Source organism: Procambarus clarkii, chromosome 77 (genome assembly GCF_040958095.1).
Source record: "Procambarus clarkii isolate CNS0578487 chromosome 77, FALCON_Pclarkii_2.0, whole genome shotgun sequence".
NCBI classification, from domain to species: domain Eukaryota; kingdom Metazoa; phylum Arthropoda; class Malacostraca; order Decapoda; family Cambaridae; genus Procambarus; species Procambarus clarkii.
In genome coordinates, this window is record NC_091226.1 from 16,281,787 (window position 1) to 16,299,296 (window position 17,510).

At 47.3% G+C, this 17,510-nt stretch overlaps 2 protein-coding genes across 2 annotated transcripts; both read left to right on the forward strand.

The window, feature by feature from the left end:
• The first annotated feature begins 631 nt into the window (after positions 1 to 631).
• LOC123751055 (uncharacterized) lies at positions 632 to 3,681 on the forward strand. Its single transcript, XM_045733163.2, has one exon. It carries the CDS (start codon positions 935 to 937, stop codon positions 1,655 to 1,657), a length of 723 nt encoding a protein of 240 aa, XP_045589119.1. The 5' UTR covers positions 632 to 934; the 3' UTR covers positions 1,658 to 3,681.
• Positions 3,682 to 12,714: 9,033 nt separating this feature from the next.
• On the forward strand, positions 12,715 to 16,770 carry LOC123751054 (uncharacterized). Its single transcript, XM_069313940.1, has 2 exons — positions 12,715 to 15,834; positions 15,879 to 16,770. Exon 1 carries the CDS (start codon positions 13,311 to 13,313, stop codon positions 14,085 to 14,087), a length of 777 nt encoding a protein of 258 aa, XP_069170041.1. The 5' UTR covers positions 12,715 to 13,310; the 3' UTR covers positions 14,088 to 15,834; positions 15,879 to 16,770.
• Positions 16,771 to 17,510: the final 740 nt, after the last annotated feature.

Below are 17,510 nucleotides of genomic sequence, written 5' to 3' on the forward strand. Positions count from 1 at the left end.
GGGACCACAGGATCACGCGTCCAGTATTCTGTCCGCTCAGCCACCGGCTCCCAGTAGGGTATTATCGCGGCATTAACGACCCTCGAGAAGTTAAAAGGCTTTAAGCACAACGCAAAACCAAATTAACTCTAGAAATGAAAACACCATATTGGAAACAGCCGATTATATGCCTCTGTAACCCTGTCCCCGCACGGGATGGGTATGGGGTGCATAATGAAGAACAAAACAGATTTGGAAGTAGACCTTAAGATAAGGTCAACGTTTCTGCTCTACTCAGCTTAAGACCTGTGAATTGCAATTCATCATCACACACTATCGACTTTAAGATCAAAGAACCGTGTTGGCATGTTGTTATAGGTTAAGCTACTTGGAACAAGTTGCAAGTAGCACGGGCTATGGTGATCCCGTAACTGACCTGACACAGGAGCGGTGCTGTGCGTGTTGGCAGGAGCTATACCGTGATATATCACCGCCTCTCCTCAGGAACATGATACTAACACAGGCAATAAAGCAACAGTTTTAATAGTGAATCATCTTATATGAATTAATAAAGTTCTATTTAGTACATTATATTTAGTGTCATAGCATTGCTAAGCTTTTTTACTTGTCATTACTTGTAAATTATCTCAAAAGCACATAAGAAATAATAATGTTGCATAGAGAATATAAATAAAATAGTGAAACTTAAGGGAGATCTTGAGGTTATCTTAAGATGATTTCAGGGCTTAGCGTCCCCACGGCCCGGTCCTCGACCAGGCCTCCTTTTGGTTACTATAACATAAAGGGCGAATAAAGATGTTTGATGAAAAGACATTTGAAAACCCAAATAGAAACTTGCCGCCACGAGCGGTGAAGAGAACAGTGGACTAACCACCACCTTCTTCCCCCGCAGGTGAAGATCTGGTTCCAAAATCGTCGGTCAAAGTACAAGAAGATGATGAAAGCGATGCAGTCTGGAGGGGGCGGAGCCACCCAGGGGGCGCCTGTGGGTCCTGGCTCCCCTCTCAGTTCCTCTCCCCTCTCTACCACCTCTCCCCTACAGCCCTACACCACCCCTACCCCACTCAGCCCCCCACCACAGACACAGTCACCAAATCAGACCCCACTCTCAAGGCCCTCGCTTGCCCAACCGCCTCCACTCACAGCTTTGGTGCCAATTACGCACCCCAGTTCACATCCACCCACTGGGTCTCTCCCCATGGGTCACCCCCACTCTGGCCAGCACCCTGCACCCCAACTCCCCTGCCCTCCCCTTCTCTCTCTCCCACAGCCCCCACTCCTACACCACCCACCTCATTCAGCTTCCCCTCTTTCTCACCCCCCACAGCACCCCCACCACCTGCCCCCGCACGCCCACGGCCCACCCCAGCACCCGCCCACGCCCACCAGCCAGTCGCACGACAATCATGGGTCGCCCCACCTGTGTCCCCCAGGGCCGCCGTGTCCGCCCCAGCACCATATGAACCACCCACCCCACGGGGGATACATGCCGCCCACCTCCATAGCACCGCCCGTGTCCTCGGCTGACCACATGTCCTTGCCGCCCACCGCCTCGTCGCCAGGCCTGGCCGCCCACCACTGGGACATGAAGCCGCCCGTGTCGGCGCCCTACATGTACTCCTGGTACGCCCCGGACCAACAGCATCTCCTCACTTAAGTCACTCATCTTAATATGCTGGCAACCCGGGCCAGGGGCCACCATCAACTACAGGGCCAAGGGGGCCCTCAGCGGCCCACCTACGGCCCTCTGTGTGGCCCTCTGGTGGCCCGCGGCGTGACAGCCGGGACCAAAGATGAAAAAAGCAACCCAAGAGAGCATCCCAAAGATTTTGTGCAATATACTCGCCATATTGGCGACAATTTGCAGAAACTTTCCAGAAGCCATTCTAGAAGACCTGACTTGTCTTATCAAACTTGGAAGAGTCAGACCCTGAGAACCAGGAGAGGACCTGGTCTATGAGACCAAGTATGATGAGCCACACCTGCTCTCAGCACATGTGGGCCGTCAGGTGTGACTGTGAGCGCCACATCACAGGACCAAGTGCCAAGAGTGAGGATTAAAAACAAACGAGGATCAGATGCGAACTGTCGACCATGGAAGTCGCGTTTCCAACTCTGTGTGCTCTGCTATCTAGAGGATCTGGCCTCTGTAGTTTAACAGTGTTTCACTGTGACTTGACTTGGAAAGAAAAGAGCCACAGTGTTACATGGCTACTTGGACCTAGCCACAGTGTTTTAAAGTGATCAGGTTTGCCAAGTAACTCCAGTACGTAATTACTGGATTATCAGGAAGATTAACAGCATTTTATCATTTTGATATGCATTTCCAGCTGTGAGGAAAGGGGTGGGGGCTTCCTGGAACTCATCTAGATCGGGTTTACTCCTGTCGCAGGAACCCAAATTTGAGCTAGTTGGGTTCCAGCTCAAACGTTGGGTTCCAAATGTCTTCAGAGACGCTTGTTAAACAGCACCAAGTCTCGCAAGCCCACTGTTGGTATTCTTGGAACTGTCGACAATACCTGAGGTGTATATGACAACGATACAAGTCCCATGTGTAGCCAGCACTCGGTATGTGAGTGAAAGAGACCCCACACATGTGGCTGCAGTACAAGTTGTTGTTGTTAAAAATTCGCTACCTGCAACAAAAAGTTGCAAGTAGCACGGGCTATGGTGATCCCGTAGATAGTTATGTAAGGGGGTACTTGAGGTCATGTTTACAATCAGTAGAGACCTCGTCCGGTGCAGTAGACGACAATATCAGCCGTCGTTAGATTTGGTAATACGGACACACTTGCTACAGACGTCGACCAGGTTACACACTAGTCGACTAGGGCACACACTAGTCGACCAGGTTACACAGTCTCCGACCAGGACGCACTTGGAACAGTCGCCGACCAGGACACACTTGGAACAGTCGCCGACCAGGACACACTTGGAACAGTCGCCGACCAAGACGCACTTGGAACAGTCGCCGACCAAGACGCACTTGGAACAGTCGCCGACCAAGACGCACTTGGAACAGTCGCCGACCAAGACGCACTTGGAACAGTCGCCGACCAAGACGCACTTGGAACAGTCGCCGACCAGGACGCACTTGGAACAGTCGCCGACCAGGACGCACTTGGAACAGTCGCCGACCAGGACGCACTTGGAACAGTCGCCGACCAGGACGCACTTGGAACAGTCGCCGACCAGGACGCACTTGGAACAGTCGCCGACCAAGACGCACTTGGAACGATTGCCGACCAGGACACACTTGGAACAGTCGCCGACCAGGACACACTTGGAACAGTCGCCGACCAGGACACACTTGGAACAGTCGCCGACCAGGACACACTTGGAACAGTCGCCGACCAGGACACAGATAGCACCACATATGCCAAACACCTGTACAGCGATAACGACAGCTATCACTAATGACTATAGTACACAGTACATATAGCACTAATGACTATAGTACACAGTACATATAGCACTAATGACTATAGTACACTGTACATATAGCTGCACATATCCCTCTGACTCACCTCTATTATTTACATATTGTTGTACATACCCAAACGACTCTACTGTCTTCACCTTGCACTGTACAAAGCTGTGTAAAGTAACTTATAAAATATTTTTTGATGTAAAGTGTGTGTGTCGATGTTCCACTTACAATGTAATAAATGTCAGCTAAATGTAATTTGTTTTACCTATACCTTTTATTATTTCTGAAGGAACTTTGAGAGTGTAAAGTGTGTTAACCATTTGTGCTCGAAAGTCTTAGACTTATAATCAAAAAGTGTCTTTAGTAGACAAGGAGCCGGTCGGCCGAGCAGACAGCACACTGGACTTGTGATCCTGTGGTCCTGGGTTCGATCCCAGGCGCCGGCGAGAAACAATGGGCAGAGTTTCTTTCACCCTATGCCCCTGTTACCTAGCAGTAAAATAGGTACCTGGGTGTTAGTCAGCTGTCACGGGCTGCTTCCTGGGGGTGGAGGCCTGGTCGAGGACCGGGCCGCGGGGGACACTAAAGCCCCGAAATCATCTCAAGATAACCTCTCCACTGCAATCGTCTAAGATCAGTGCCTGAGGCATACTTGGAGCATCTGCATCTTTTATCATGATGTTGGATGGTTGTGTAGCTTTCGTCTTATCTAGTACCTCTAGGTAGTAGTGTAGGTACCTCACTATCTCTGCTGTTACTTCAAGACTCGCTTGACTATCATCTAAGATTACCTCAGTTCTTACTACTGAGTCGTAAGTAGCCATGGAAGCTTGGATTTTGGTTAATTACTCGTAATTTTTCTTGTAATATTTTCGTGTGTTCTCTCATCCTTGTGTGTGTGTGTGTGTGTGTGTGTGTGTGTGTGTGTGTGTGTGTGTGTGTGTATGTGTGTGTGTGTATGTGTGTGTGTGTGTGTGTGTGTGTGTGTGTGTGTGTGTGTGTGTGTGTGTACTCACCTATATGTACTCACCTATATGTGCTTGCAGGATCGAGCATTGACTCTTGGATCCCGCCTTTCTAGCTATCGGTTGTTTACAGCAATGACTCCTGTCCCATTTCCCTATCATACCTAGTTTTAAAAGTATGAATAGTATTTGCTTCCACAACCTGTTCCCCAAGTGCATTCCATTTTTCTACTACTCTCACGCTAAAAGAAAACTTCCTAACATCTCTGTGACTCATCTGAGTTTCCAGTTTCCACCCATGTCCCCTCGTTCTGTTATTATTACGTGTGAACATTTGATCTATTTCCACTTTGTCAATTCCCCTGAGTATTTTATATGTCCCTATCATATCTCCTCTCTCCCTTCTTTTCTCTAGTGTCGTAAGGTTCAGTTCCTTCAGCCGCTCTTCATATCCCATCCCTCGTAGCTCTGGGACAAGCCTCGTCGCAAACCTCTGAACCTTCTCCAGTTTCTTTATGTGTTTCTTCAGGTGGGGGCTCCATGATGGCGCGGCATACTCTAAGACGGGTCTCACGTAGGCAGTGTAAAGCGCCCTAAAAGCTTCCTCATTTAGGTTTCTGAATGAAGTTCTAATTTTCGCCAGTGTAGAGTACGCTGCTGTCGTTATCCTATTTATATGTGCCTCAGGAGTTAGATTAGGTGTCACATCCACTCCCAGGTCTCTTTCTCGAATCGTTACAGGTAGGCTGTTCCCCTTCATTGTGTACTGTCCCTTTGGTCTCCTGTCACCTGATCCCATTTCCATAACTTTACATTTACTGGTGTTAAACTCCAGTAGCCATTTCTCTGACCATCTCTGCAGCCTGTTTAAGTCCTCTTGGAGGATCCTACAATCCTCGTCTGTCACAACTCTTCTCATTAATTTTGCGTCATCTGCAAACATCGACATGTATGATTCCACTCCTGTAAACATATCATTTACGTAAATTAGAAAGAGGATTGGTCCCAGCACCGATCCTTGAGGTACTCCACTTGTTACTGTTCGCCAGTCCGACTTTTCGCCCCTTACCATTACCCTCTGGCTCCTTCCTGTTAGGTAGTTCTTCACCCATACTAGGGCCTTTCCGCTTACTCCTGCCTGCCTCTCAAGTTTGTATAGCAGTCTCATGTGCGGTACCGTATCAAAGGCCTTTTGGCAGTCAAGAAATATGCAGTCTGCCCAGCCTTCTCTGTCCTGCCTTATCCTTGTTACTTTATCATAGAATTCTAAAAGGTTTGTTAGGCATGATTTCCCTGTCCAGAACCCATGTTGGTGCTTGTTTACAAACCCAATGCTCTCCAGGTGCTCAACAAGTCTTAGCCTAATTATTCTTTCAAGTATTTTGCAGGGGATGCTTGTCAGTGATACGGGTCTGTAGTTAAGTGCCTCCTCCCTATCCCCCTTTTTGAAAATCGGTACGACATTTGCCTCCTTCCAGCAACTGGGCAATTCTCCCGACATAAGTGACTCATTGAAGATCATTGCCAGAGGCACGCTGAGAGCCTGCGCTGCCTCTTTAAGTATCCACGGTGATACTTTGTCTGGTCCAACAGCTTTATTTGCATCCAGTGTTGTCAACTGTTTCATTACATCCTCTGCTGTCACCTCTATATCTGATAGTCTTTCATCTTGGGTAATCTCTTCTAACAATGGGAGCTGCTCAGGCTCGGTAGTGAACACTCCATGGAATTTTGCATTCAGTACCTCGCAGATTTCCTTGTCGCTTTCTGTATATGCCCCTTCTGTTTTCCTCAGTCTTGTCACTTGGTCATTTACCGACATCTTCCTTCTTATATGGCTATGTAGTAATTTTGGTTGCTTTTTCGCTTTGACTGCAATATCGTTCTCATAATTTCTTTCCGACACTCGTCTTATGTTAATGTAATCATTCCTAGCTCTGTTATATCTAATCCTGTTGTCCTCTGTCCTTTGCCTTCTGTACTTCCTCCACTCCCTCCTGCTTCTCACCTTTGCTTCCTGACACTGTCTATTAAACCATGGGTTATTATATTCCCTCCTGCTTTTTTCCTTTATTGTTGGAATAAATCTATCTTCAGCCTCCTTGCATTTCAATATGACTTGGTTCATCATACCTTGCACTGTTTTTCCTCTAAGTTCTTCCTCCCACTGCACTTCTCCCAGGTAGTCCCTTATCCTTCTGTAGTCCCCTTTTCTGTAATCAAGTCTCCTTTCCCGGACCTCTTGTCCTTTGGTCACAATTTTAAGCTCCATCATGTAGTCAAAGGCTAGGACACAATGGTCACTAGCTCCTAGTGGTATTTCATGTTCCAACTGCTCGATGTCTTCTACATTCTGAGTGATAATGAGATCTAATAGGCTGGGCGTATCCCCTCCTCTTTCCCTAGTATCTTCTTTCACATGCTGTGTTAGGAAATTCCTGTCAATAACGTCTACCAGCTTCGCTCCCCAGGTCTCCTCCCCGCCATGGGGATTCCTCGTTTCCCAATCTATCTCTCCGTGATTTAGGTCCCCCATGACCAGCAGCTTCGCTCTCATTCTATGCGCTAAAGTTGCTGCCCTCTGCAGTTCATCCATACATGTCTTGTTGCTGTCCTCGTACTCCTGCCTGGGCCTTCTACTGTTTGGTGGGGGATTGTAGAGTATCAAGATTACAATCTTCTTCCCATCCACTGTCAGAGTTCCATGTATGAAGCTTGTGCTTTCATTGGTACCCGGATTTTCCAGCTCATCAAACTTCCATTTCCGCTTTATTAGTAGTGCCACTCCTCCTCCCTGTCTCTGTGTCCTTTCTTTTCTTATCACCTGGTACCCCTCTGGAAAGATTGCATCCGAGATCATGCCATTTATTTTAGTTTCCACTATTGCCACTATGTCTGGGTCTGCCTCACTAACTCTTTCTTTTATCTCTTCTGCTTTATTGGCTACCCCATCAGCATTGGTGTACCAAACCTTGAGACTCTTCTTGGAAACTCGGGTGTCAGAGTTCCCCCTTTCACCAGGGGTCTGGGGGGAACTGGGGGGTGTCTGGGGGGCAAGTGGGGGCTGTGGGGGTGAGTGGGGGGGTGCTAGGGGGGTGCCTGGGAGTGCCTGGTAGGCGAATGGGGTCTGGGCATCTAGGGGGGTAGGAAGGGCATAATGGGTCTGAAAGTTAGGGGTCTGAATAGCATAGGGGGGTTGAGAAATAGAGTGAGACTGAGAGTCAGATAGAGGTTGAGAGGTTGGGGGGAAGAGGGCTACTGAGGGTGGAGAGTTGAGATGAGAATGGAGCATGGGTGCTGGGAGTGGAAGAGAGGGTATATTAGTTAGGGGGGAATCGGGGGTAGGTGGGGGTTTTGAGGTAGAAGAGGGGAAGAGGGAGATGGGGGAAGGTGTTAGGGGGTCACAAGGTGAGGGGGTTAAATGTGGGCTGGAGGTGCATAGGAGGGGTGAGGGTTGGGTGGGGTTTGGGGGTGAGTGGAAGAGGGGTGCAGTGGAAGCTGGGATGGAGTAGATGGAATTGAAGTCAATGGGGTAGAAGGGGCAGGGGAGTGGGAAGGGGTATTTGGGGAGGGGGGATGGGAAGGTGGGTTTGGGGAGGGCATTGCTTGACCCACTGGGGTCGCTGACAAGTGTGATGTAACAGGGGCAGGGGAATCGTTGTGGAGGTGCAAATGTGGAAGGGACAGGGGGGTTTTGGGAGGCTGAGGCAGGGGGGATGTATAGGAGGGCTGAGTTGGGGAGGATGCGACCTGGGAGATGACCTGGGAGGTGACCTGGGAGGTGACCTGGGATGTGACCTGGGAGGTGAGACTACCTGAGACGCTAGTACGTTGTCGTTGTTGCCATCTATTTTTTGTGGGCTGTTTGCTCATCTTTCGTCATAAACCTCTCTATAAACACATTGTATGTGTGTGTGTGTGTGTATGTGTGTGTGTGTATGTGTGTGTGTGTGTGTGTGTGTGTGTGTGTGTGTGTGTGTGTGTGTGTGTGTGTGTGTGTGTGTGTGTGTGTGTGTGTGTGTGTGTGTGTGTGTGTGTGTGTATGTGTGTGTGTGTGTGTGTGTGTGTGTGTATGTGTGTGTGTGTGTGTGTGTGTGTGTGTGTGTATGTATGTGTGTGTGTGTGTGTGTGTGTGTGTGTGTGTGTGTGTGTGTGTGTGTGTGTGTGTGTGTGTGTGTGTGTGTGTGTGTTATTAAGGTTATACAAAAACACATTTTCATATATAAGAGTTATGTAAGAATAAGATCAACTATAATACATAGACACTGAAGCACTTCAGTAATGCGGGGGTACTGAAGCAAGCCAGTCTTATCCTGCCCCGGGCATCGCCGGGTACGTAAGAAAGATAATAATTGTCTTAATTCATGCACAGCTAATTACAATTTACTTAATTTTCAATAAGGTCTTAACATAATTAGTTTAGTCTTTAAATTACACGCACAAAACATTGTACAAGATGAAGAGTGGTGAGATATCACTGATGGAGTCCCACAGGGCTTTGTCTATGTATTAATCGTATATGCAAGTACGCTTTCTCATATATGCAAGTACGCTTTCTCATATATGCAAGTACGCTTTCTCATATATGCAAGTACGCTTTCTCATATATGCAAGTACGCTTTCTCATATATGCAAGTACGCTTTCTCATATATGCAAGTACGCTTTCTCATATATGCAAGTACGCTGTCTCATATATGCAAGTATGGAGAACGATTGACAGCCCGACCTTATAGACATGGAAATATATCTTTAATTATGCATTAAAACACTCTCCACGAGACGAGGCTTCGAACGAGCTTTTCTTGAAGGGAAGAGAACTTACAGGATAAAGCAGCAAGCCATTACGACTATATAGCACTGGGAAGGGGTCAGGATATAAGGATTTGGGATGGGACGGAGGGAAAGGAATGGTGCCCCAACCACTTGTGGACAGTCGGAGATTGAACTTTGTTCGAAGAGCACCTCCGTAGATGCTTCACCCAAGCACTGTATATGCAAGCACTAGTCAACACAACTAAGTCTATCCTAGGCTAAACTTTACACATAATTAAAATATGTTAATTTTAAATCATATTTAAGAAAATGCCATTTTCATGATTGCACGATAAAGTTACCTATTGCGGCTTTTGGGATGGATACAGCACATATAGCAAGCTTGACAAAGACCTTTTGTGCCCTCTGTAATGTTTTTTTTGCGCTAGCGCTCACAGGACGAGTATGGGGTGCACAATAAACTAGCCACCTCGACAATTCAAATTCTAGTTTAACATCTTCAGGCCGGTATGGCCCAATACTCGGACTCCTGAGAAATGAGTGACTATCTTATCTTGAGGTTAACTTGAGATGATTTCGGGGCTTATTAGTGTCCCCGCGGCCCGGTCCTCGACCAGGCCTCCACCCCCCAGGAAGCAGCCCGTGACAGCTGACTAACACCCAGGTACCTATTTTACTGCTAGGTAACAGGGGCATTGGGTGAAACAAACTCTGCCCATTGTTTCTCGCCGGCGCCTGGGATCGAACCCAGGACCACAGGATCACAAGTCCAGCGTGCTGTCCGCTCGGCCGACCGGCTCGACTATGAGCCAGTTCTTGGACGTTTCTCACTCACCATCTGACTCAAGGAACTGCCTGAATGAGATAAACGCCATCGTGTCCCCGGATGCAATTGCGGGATCACCATAGCCGGTGCTACATGAACACTTTGTTCTGAGTAGCTAAATCTGAAACGACAACAACCGGAAGCAAGATCCTCTTGGCCTTGTTTGTGTCTTACCTTAAGACTCAGAACCTTTCAGACCCCTGAACCTTTCAGACTCTGAACCTTTCAGACCCTGAACCTTTCAGACTATGAACCTTTCAGACCCCTGAACCTTTCAGACTCTGAACCTTTCAGACCCCTGAACCTTTCAGACTCTGAACCTTTCAGACCCTGAACCTTTCAGACCCCTGAACCTTTCAGACTCTGAACCTTTCAGACCCTGAACCTTTCAGACCCCTGAACCTTTCAGACTCTGAACCTTTCAGACTCTGAACCTTTCAGACCCCTGAACCTTTCAGACTCTGAACCTTTCAGACCCTGAACCTTTCAGACTCTGAACCTTTCAGACCCCTGAACCTTTCAGACTCTGAACCTTTCAGACCCCTGAACCTTTCAGACCCCTGAACCTTTCAGACCCCTGAACCTTTCAGACCCTGAACCTTTCAGACTCTGAACCTTTCAGACCCCTGAACCTTTCAGACCCCTGAACCTTTCAGACCCCTGAACCTTTCAGACCCTGAACCTTTCAGACCCCTGAACCTTTCAGACCCCTGAACCTTTCAGACCCCTGAACCTTTCAGACCCTGAACCTTTCAGACTCTGAACCTTTCAGACCCCTGAACCTTTCAGACCCCTGAACCTTTCAGACCCCTGAACCTTTCAGACCCTGAACCTTTCAGACCCTTGAACCTTTCAGACCCTGAACCTTTCAGACCCTGAACTTTTAGACCCTAAACCTTTCAGACCCTGAACCTTTCAGACCCTGAACCTTTCAGACCCTGAACCTTTCAGACCCTGAACCTTTCAGACTCCTGAACCTTTCAGACTCTGAACCTTTCAGACCCTGAACCTTTCAGACTCTGAACCTTTCAGACCCCTGAACCTTTCAGACTCTGAACCTTTCAGACCCCTGAACCTTTCAGACTCTGAACCTTTCAGACCCTGAACCTTTCAGACCCTGAACCTTTCAGACCCTGAACCTTTCAGACTCTGAACCTTTCAGACCCTGAACCTTTCAGACCCTGAACCTTTCAGACCCCTGAACCTTTCAGACCCTGAACCTTTCAGACTCAGAACCTTTCAGACCCCTGAACCTTTCAGACCCTGAACCTTTCAGACTGAACCTTTCAGACTCTGAACCTTTCAGACTCTGAACCTTTCAGACTCTGAACCTTTCAGACTCTGAACCTTTCAGACCCTGAACCTTTCAAACCCTGAACCTTTCAGACTCTGAACCTTTCAGACCCTGAACCTTTCAGACCCTGAACCTTTCAGACCCCTGAACCTTTCAGACCCTGAACCTTTCAGACTCAGAACCTTTCAGACCCCTGAACCTTTCAGACCCTGAACCTTTCAGACCCTGAACCTTTCAGACTCTGAACCTTTCAGACTCTGAACCTTTCAGACCCCTGAACCTTTCAGACTCTGAACCTTTCAGACCCCTGAACCTTTCAGACCCCTGAACCTTTCAGACTCTGAACCTTTCAGACCCTGAACCTTTCAGACCCCTGAACCTTTCAGACCCCTGAACCTTTCAGACCCCTGAACCTTTCAGACCCTGAACCTTTCAGACTCTGAACCTTTCAGATCCCTGAACCTTTCAGACTCTGAACCTTTCAGACCCTGAACCTTTCAGACTCTGAACCTTTCAGACCCCTGAACCTTTCAGACTCTGAACATTTCAGACCCTGAACCTTTCAGACTCTGAACCTTTCAGACCCTGAACCTTTCAGACCCTGAACCTTTCAGACTCTGAACCTTTCAGACCCTGAACCTTTCAGACTCTGAACCTTTCAGACCCTGAACCTTTCAGACTCTGAACCTTTCAGACTCTGAACCTTTCAGACCCTGAACCTTTCAGACCCCTGAACCTTTCAGACTCTGAACCTTTCAGACCCTGAACCTTTCAGACCCTGAACCTTTCAGACTCAGAACCTTTCAGACCCCTGAACCTTTCAGACCCTGAACCTTTCAGACCCTGAACCTTTCAGACTCAGAACCTTTCATACCCCTGAACCTTTCAGACCCTGAACCTTTCAGACTCTGAACCTTTCAGACCCTGAACCTTTCAGACTCAGAACCTTTCAGACCCTGAACCTTTCAGACTCTGAACCTTTCAGACCCTGAACCTTTCAGACCCTGAACCTTTCAGACTCTGAACCTTTCAGACCCTGAACCTTTCAGACTCTGAACCTTTCAGACCCTGAACCTTTCAGACTCTGAACCTTTCAGACTCTGAACCTTTCAGACTCTGAACCTTTCAGACCCTGAACCTTTCAGACTCTGAACCTTTCAGACCCTGAACCTTTCAGACTCTGAACCTTTCAGACTCTGAACCTTTCAGACTCTGAACCTTTCAGACCCTGAACCTTTCAGACTCTGAACCTTTCAGACTCTGAACCTTTCAGACCCTGAACCCTGGCTTCTCTTTCGTGTTTTATCAAGCAAAATGGACCAAATAGCAACTGGCAAACACCTCTGGTAATATTGTACATAACTTAATTATAACATATTACAAATCAAATCAAATTCAGGTAAACAAATCCACAAGGGCCGTGACGAGGATTCGAACCTGCGTCCGGGAGCATCCCAGACACTGCCTTAATCGACTGAGCTACGACAGGGTTAAAAGAGTTGAAAACCAAATGAACCTTTGTTCATATGATCCATCACGTTATTGTGATCTCGGTATGCAAATTCAGGTATGTTAGCTGTGCATGATATCTTGTTTATTAATGAGATATCCTGGTTTCTCACGTAGTAAGATATCTTATGGCACTTTACTAGGCACGTTAGATAACCTCCCGCCAAACACACACCGAAACTACGACGTTGGTACAACGTTCGAACAAGTTTTAACACCTCCTAACCAGTTATAACAACCAATATAGCAAGTTGTAACAACGTTCTAATACGTCTTAAACACGTTAAGCCAAGATGTAACAACTTTATTACAAGTTGTAACAAGCGGAAAATAGAGACAGTTTCGGTTTGTGTTTCCAGGGCTATATATTTGGGTGCTATATGTGTATTTGTGAGTTACGAAGATTGTTATAAAGTGAAGTTTAGATCCTTGGACGTAAGCTAAATGTTATTTTTCTTCTCTCACAGGTGAAGATCTGGTTTCAAAACAAGAGGTCCAAGTGCAAGAAGATTATGAAGACAGTTAACTCAGGCGGGCCGTGTGTGCCTCAGGGTGCCCCGGTAGGGCCCGGGTCTCCTCTCACCTCCTCTCCCATGTCAGTCACCTCTCCTCTACTCACCTATACAACCCCTACCCCTATCAGTCCCCCACCCCAGGCGCTGTCCCCGGCTCAGCCCTATACAACTCTAGCTCCTATCCATCACCCTCGATCCCTACCATCCCCTGGGGCCTGTCCACCGGGGCATCCTTACTGGCAGCAGCAGCATGACTCGCCCCAGCTCCCACCATCCCATTCTATCCCACAGGCATCCCAGCCTGGGTCACCTATCCCACATGTCCAACAGCAACTTCATCACCATCACTCAGCTTCTTCAGACTCCCTTTCACAGTCTTCTCTCCCTAACTATCCTCCCCACACGGCCTCTCCTCACTCCCACCCACAACACCCCCACCCACAGCACCCCCACCACCTGCCCCCGCACGCCCACGGCCCACCCCAGCACCCGCCCACGCCCACCAGCCAGTCGCACGACAATCATGGGTCGCCCCACCTGTGTCCCCCAGGGCCGCCGTGTCCGCCCCAGCACCATATGAACCACCCACCCCACGGGGGATACATGCCGCCCACCTCCATAGCACCGCCCGTGTCCTCGGCTGACCACATGTCCTTGCCGCCCACCGCCTCGTCGCCAGGCCTGGCCGCCCACCACTGGGACATGAAGCCGCCCGTGTCGGCGCCCTACATGTACTCCTGGTACGCCCCGGACCAACAGCATCTCCTCACTTAAGTCACTCATCTTAATATGCTGGCAACCCGGGCCAGGGGCCACCATCAACTACAGGGCCAAGGGGGCCCTCAGCGGCCCACCTACGGCCCTCTGTGTGGCCCTCTGGTGGCCCGCGGCGTGACAGCCGGGACCAAAGATGAAAAAAGCAACCCAAGAGCGCATCCCAAAGATTTTGTGCAATATACTCGCCATATTGGCGACGATATTGTTGAAATTATTACGAGAGCTAAGCCTCAGAGCTGGTTCAAAGTCCCTGGTCATCAAGAGTTGGGTCTGGACCACTACGCCGTAGTCACAATGATGCTGGAAGCTTCCCATAGTCACACGCCGAAGGAACTTCGCCGAACGTCGAGGACAAACAGGAGTCGAGTTTTATCGACAGCGACTCCTTGTTATCCCGATAGGAAAGTGCATTAAGAATACTTCACCGAAGGAAAAGGAACTTAGCGAGCGAGCTGCGAGTCTCACTTCCTTTACCAGGATGTATATATATATATATATATATATATGACCCTGAAGAGCCGTGGAGGCTGTCGAATTCTGCATCTATGTGAGCAGTCTACTCTGTTAATGTTTCATAATGTCTTACCAAGTCTTAGTATTGTATTCTGACGCGACTGTTCAAGCCGCGGCATTTCAATTTGACCTACCTGACCGCAGTTAAATATTTATATATGTTGTTCTGACGTACACAGTCGCAATATGTTGCTAAAATGTCTATCTGTGAGATATTGCATTATGATCTAATTATCTGAGCAGGTCTCAGATATAATTATTACAGATAAAAGGTTGATTCGCCACATTGTAATGAGAAAGTCGATTTTATATATCGTCAGCTTTCGGGACCTCAAAAGAGAGTAATCTAGAAGGAAAGTCTCAGCTATGGAGCACTTTCTTGGCCATCAACATCAATCAAGATTCCTGAGAGATATCATCAAAAGATGATTCTAATTCAAAGCATCAACATCAACTCTCTCTCTCGCGAATCGCCAACTCTTAAATAGCGATTGAGCACTTAGCCGCGCTGGTGAAAGTCTTCAAGCATTTACATACAAGCAGGAAAAATATGTAGTTTGCGCATCTATAAAAATCCCACATGAAGACTTTATTCTAATTAAAAAAAATGGATAGTCAAAAAACATCTTCACTTGCTTGACGCGTTGAAACCTTTCCTGTGGAATATGTATTGCTATTAAACAAGATAGTTACAAAAAAAGATTAAAAGCCAAAAAAAATAATTCAACATCTGTTAAAAATAGTAAGATTTATCTGTGATTGAAACTTACCCAAAGAACTAATTACGTTGTGTGTGGGTTTGGGGCGGCCGGATTCAGGCTTGTGTCAACAGTCTACCTAATTAAGGTCTGGAAATGGGCAACCAGTCGTTAGTAATTACGGTCAGTGTACATTTTGTACAGTCTCTGGGTAGTGTACATTTTGTACAGTCGTCGACCAGTACACAACAGTCGTCGACCAGTACACACAAGTCGTCGACCAGTACACACACAACAGTCGACCAGTACACACACAAGTCGTCGACCAGTACACAACAGTCGTCGACCAGTACACAACAGTCGTCGACCAGTACACACAAGTCGTCGACCATTACACACACAACAGTCGACCAGTACACACACAAGTCGTCGACCAGTACACAACAGTCGTCGACCAGTACACACAACAGTCGACCAGTACACACACAAGTCGTCGACCAGGACACATCAGTCGTCGACCAGTACACACACAAGTCGTCGACCAGGACACAACAGTCGTCGACCAGTACACAGACAGCACTACAAGAAAGCCAAATTACATTAAAATAGTAATAATAGATTATCACTATTGACTGCAGGTGTACTCTATTCGGCTACATTTCTCGCTCTGAATCTCTCTCTATCTCTTAATCATTATCTCTCTATCTCTCTGTCTCCCTCCCTCACACGCCCTTTCCCCTATCTATCCTTTCTCTTTCCCTCTCTCTCTCTCTGTCTCCCTCCCTCACACGCCCTTTCCCCTATCTATCCTTTCTCTTTCCCTCTCTCTCTCTCTGTCTCCCTCCCTCACACGCCCTTTCCCCTATCTATCCTTTCTCTTTCCCTCTCTCTCTCTCTGTCTCCCTCCCTCACACGCCCTTTCCCCTATCTATCCTTTCTCTTTCCCTCTCTCTCTCTCTATCTCCCTCCCTCACACGCCCTTTCCCCTATCTATCCTTTCTCTTTCCCTCTCTCTCTCTCTGTCTCCCTCCCTCACACGCCCTTTCCCCTATCTATCCTTTCTCTTTCCCTCTCTCTCTCTCTGTCTCCCTCCCTCACACGCCCTTTCCCCTATCTATCCTTTCTCTTTCCCTCTCTCTCTCTCTATCTCCCTCCCTCACACGCCCTTTCCCCTATCTATCCTTTCTCTTTCCCTCTCTCTCTCTCTATCTCCCTCCCTCACACGCCCTTTCCCCTATCTATCCTTTCTCTTTCCCCCTCTCTCTCTCTGTCTCCCTCCCTCACACGCCCTTTCCCCTATCTATCCTTTCTCTTTCCCTCTCTCTCTCTCTCTCTTACTCCCTCCTCTCTTTCTCTTTCGGGTTTTTCCAGTGTATTGTATTATTTTCCATATCATGTGTCTTATATTTCATGACTGGTTTAGTAATGTTGGTATTTTTTTATTTAATAAATGTTATTTTAAAATTGAATCTGATATTTGCTTATCCCCCAGTCAGCTGAAGTGTAATGTTCGCGACATTCAAGATTAGCACTGCCACGCGCACACTTACATGCAAATAAACATCTATACCATTTAAAAACAGCAATACCTAAAACCCTTTGGTGAAATTAAATAATAACTTATGAGAGATTTATTAAAATTGGATAAAAAAGTCTCTTAGCCTCAGAGAAGAGAAGAAAAGGCACTCGAAGAGGCTTTATATCCTGCCACGTGTGTTCCTGTATATTATTTTCTACTGCTTCAATATTATTTTTTCCAATTAATATACAAAAAAAAGGATTATTTAAAAAAAATTAATATATATATAGGCTGCAGAATTCTTCGAAAGCCTCTGGTGTCTGCTGGAAGAAAGGTTATAGAGGGACAGTTACCCCTTTGGATTGACTCACAAAGGTGTTAGAAATGTAAGTTGGCTGCCCTTTGGTCTCTTGATAACTCGACGAGTCTAGAACCCAAATCCTCGAGGAAGTTTTAGGCATATTTTGTTAATAGAAACTCATTGTCTCACTTCTACCAGAACAAAATTATGTTGTGGGATCCAAGTACTTATTGGTTGAAGTAAATCCATGTACTTATGTGTTCTGGTAATTTCTCTGCTGGTGGTAAATCCATCTGCTTGACTAGTGCTAAAGCTGCGGTAGATGTGTCAGGGTTGATACATATGTGTAGTCCCACATCTGTTGCTTAGTGTTCTTCCACACCTGTTCT

Bases quoted from the DNA above. Each gene is read 5' to 3' on its own strand.
- LOC123751054 (XM_069313940.1), top strand. From the start codon at position 13,311: ATGAAGACAGTTAACTCAGGCGGGCCGTGTGTGCCTCAGGGTGCCCCG.
- LOC123751055 (XM_045733163.2), top strand. From the start codon at position 935: ATGATGAAAGCGATGCAGTCTGGAGGGGGCGGAGCCACCCAGGGGGCG.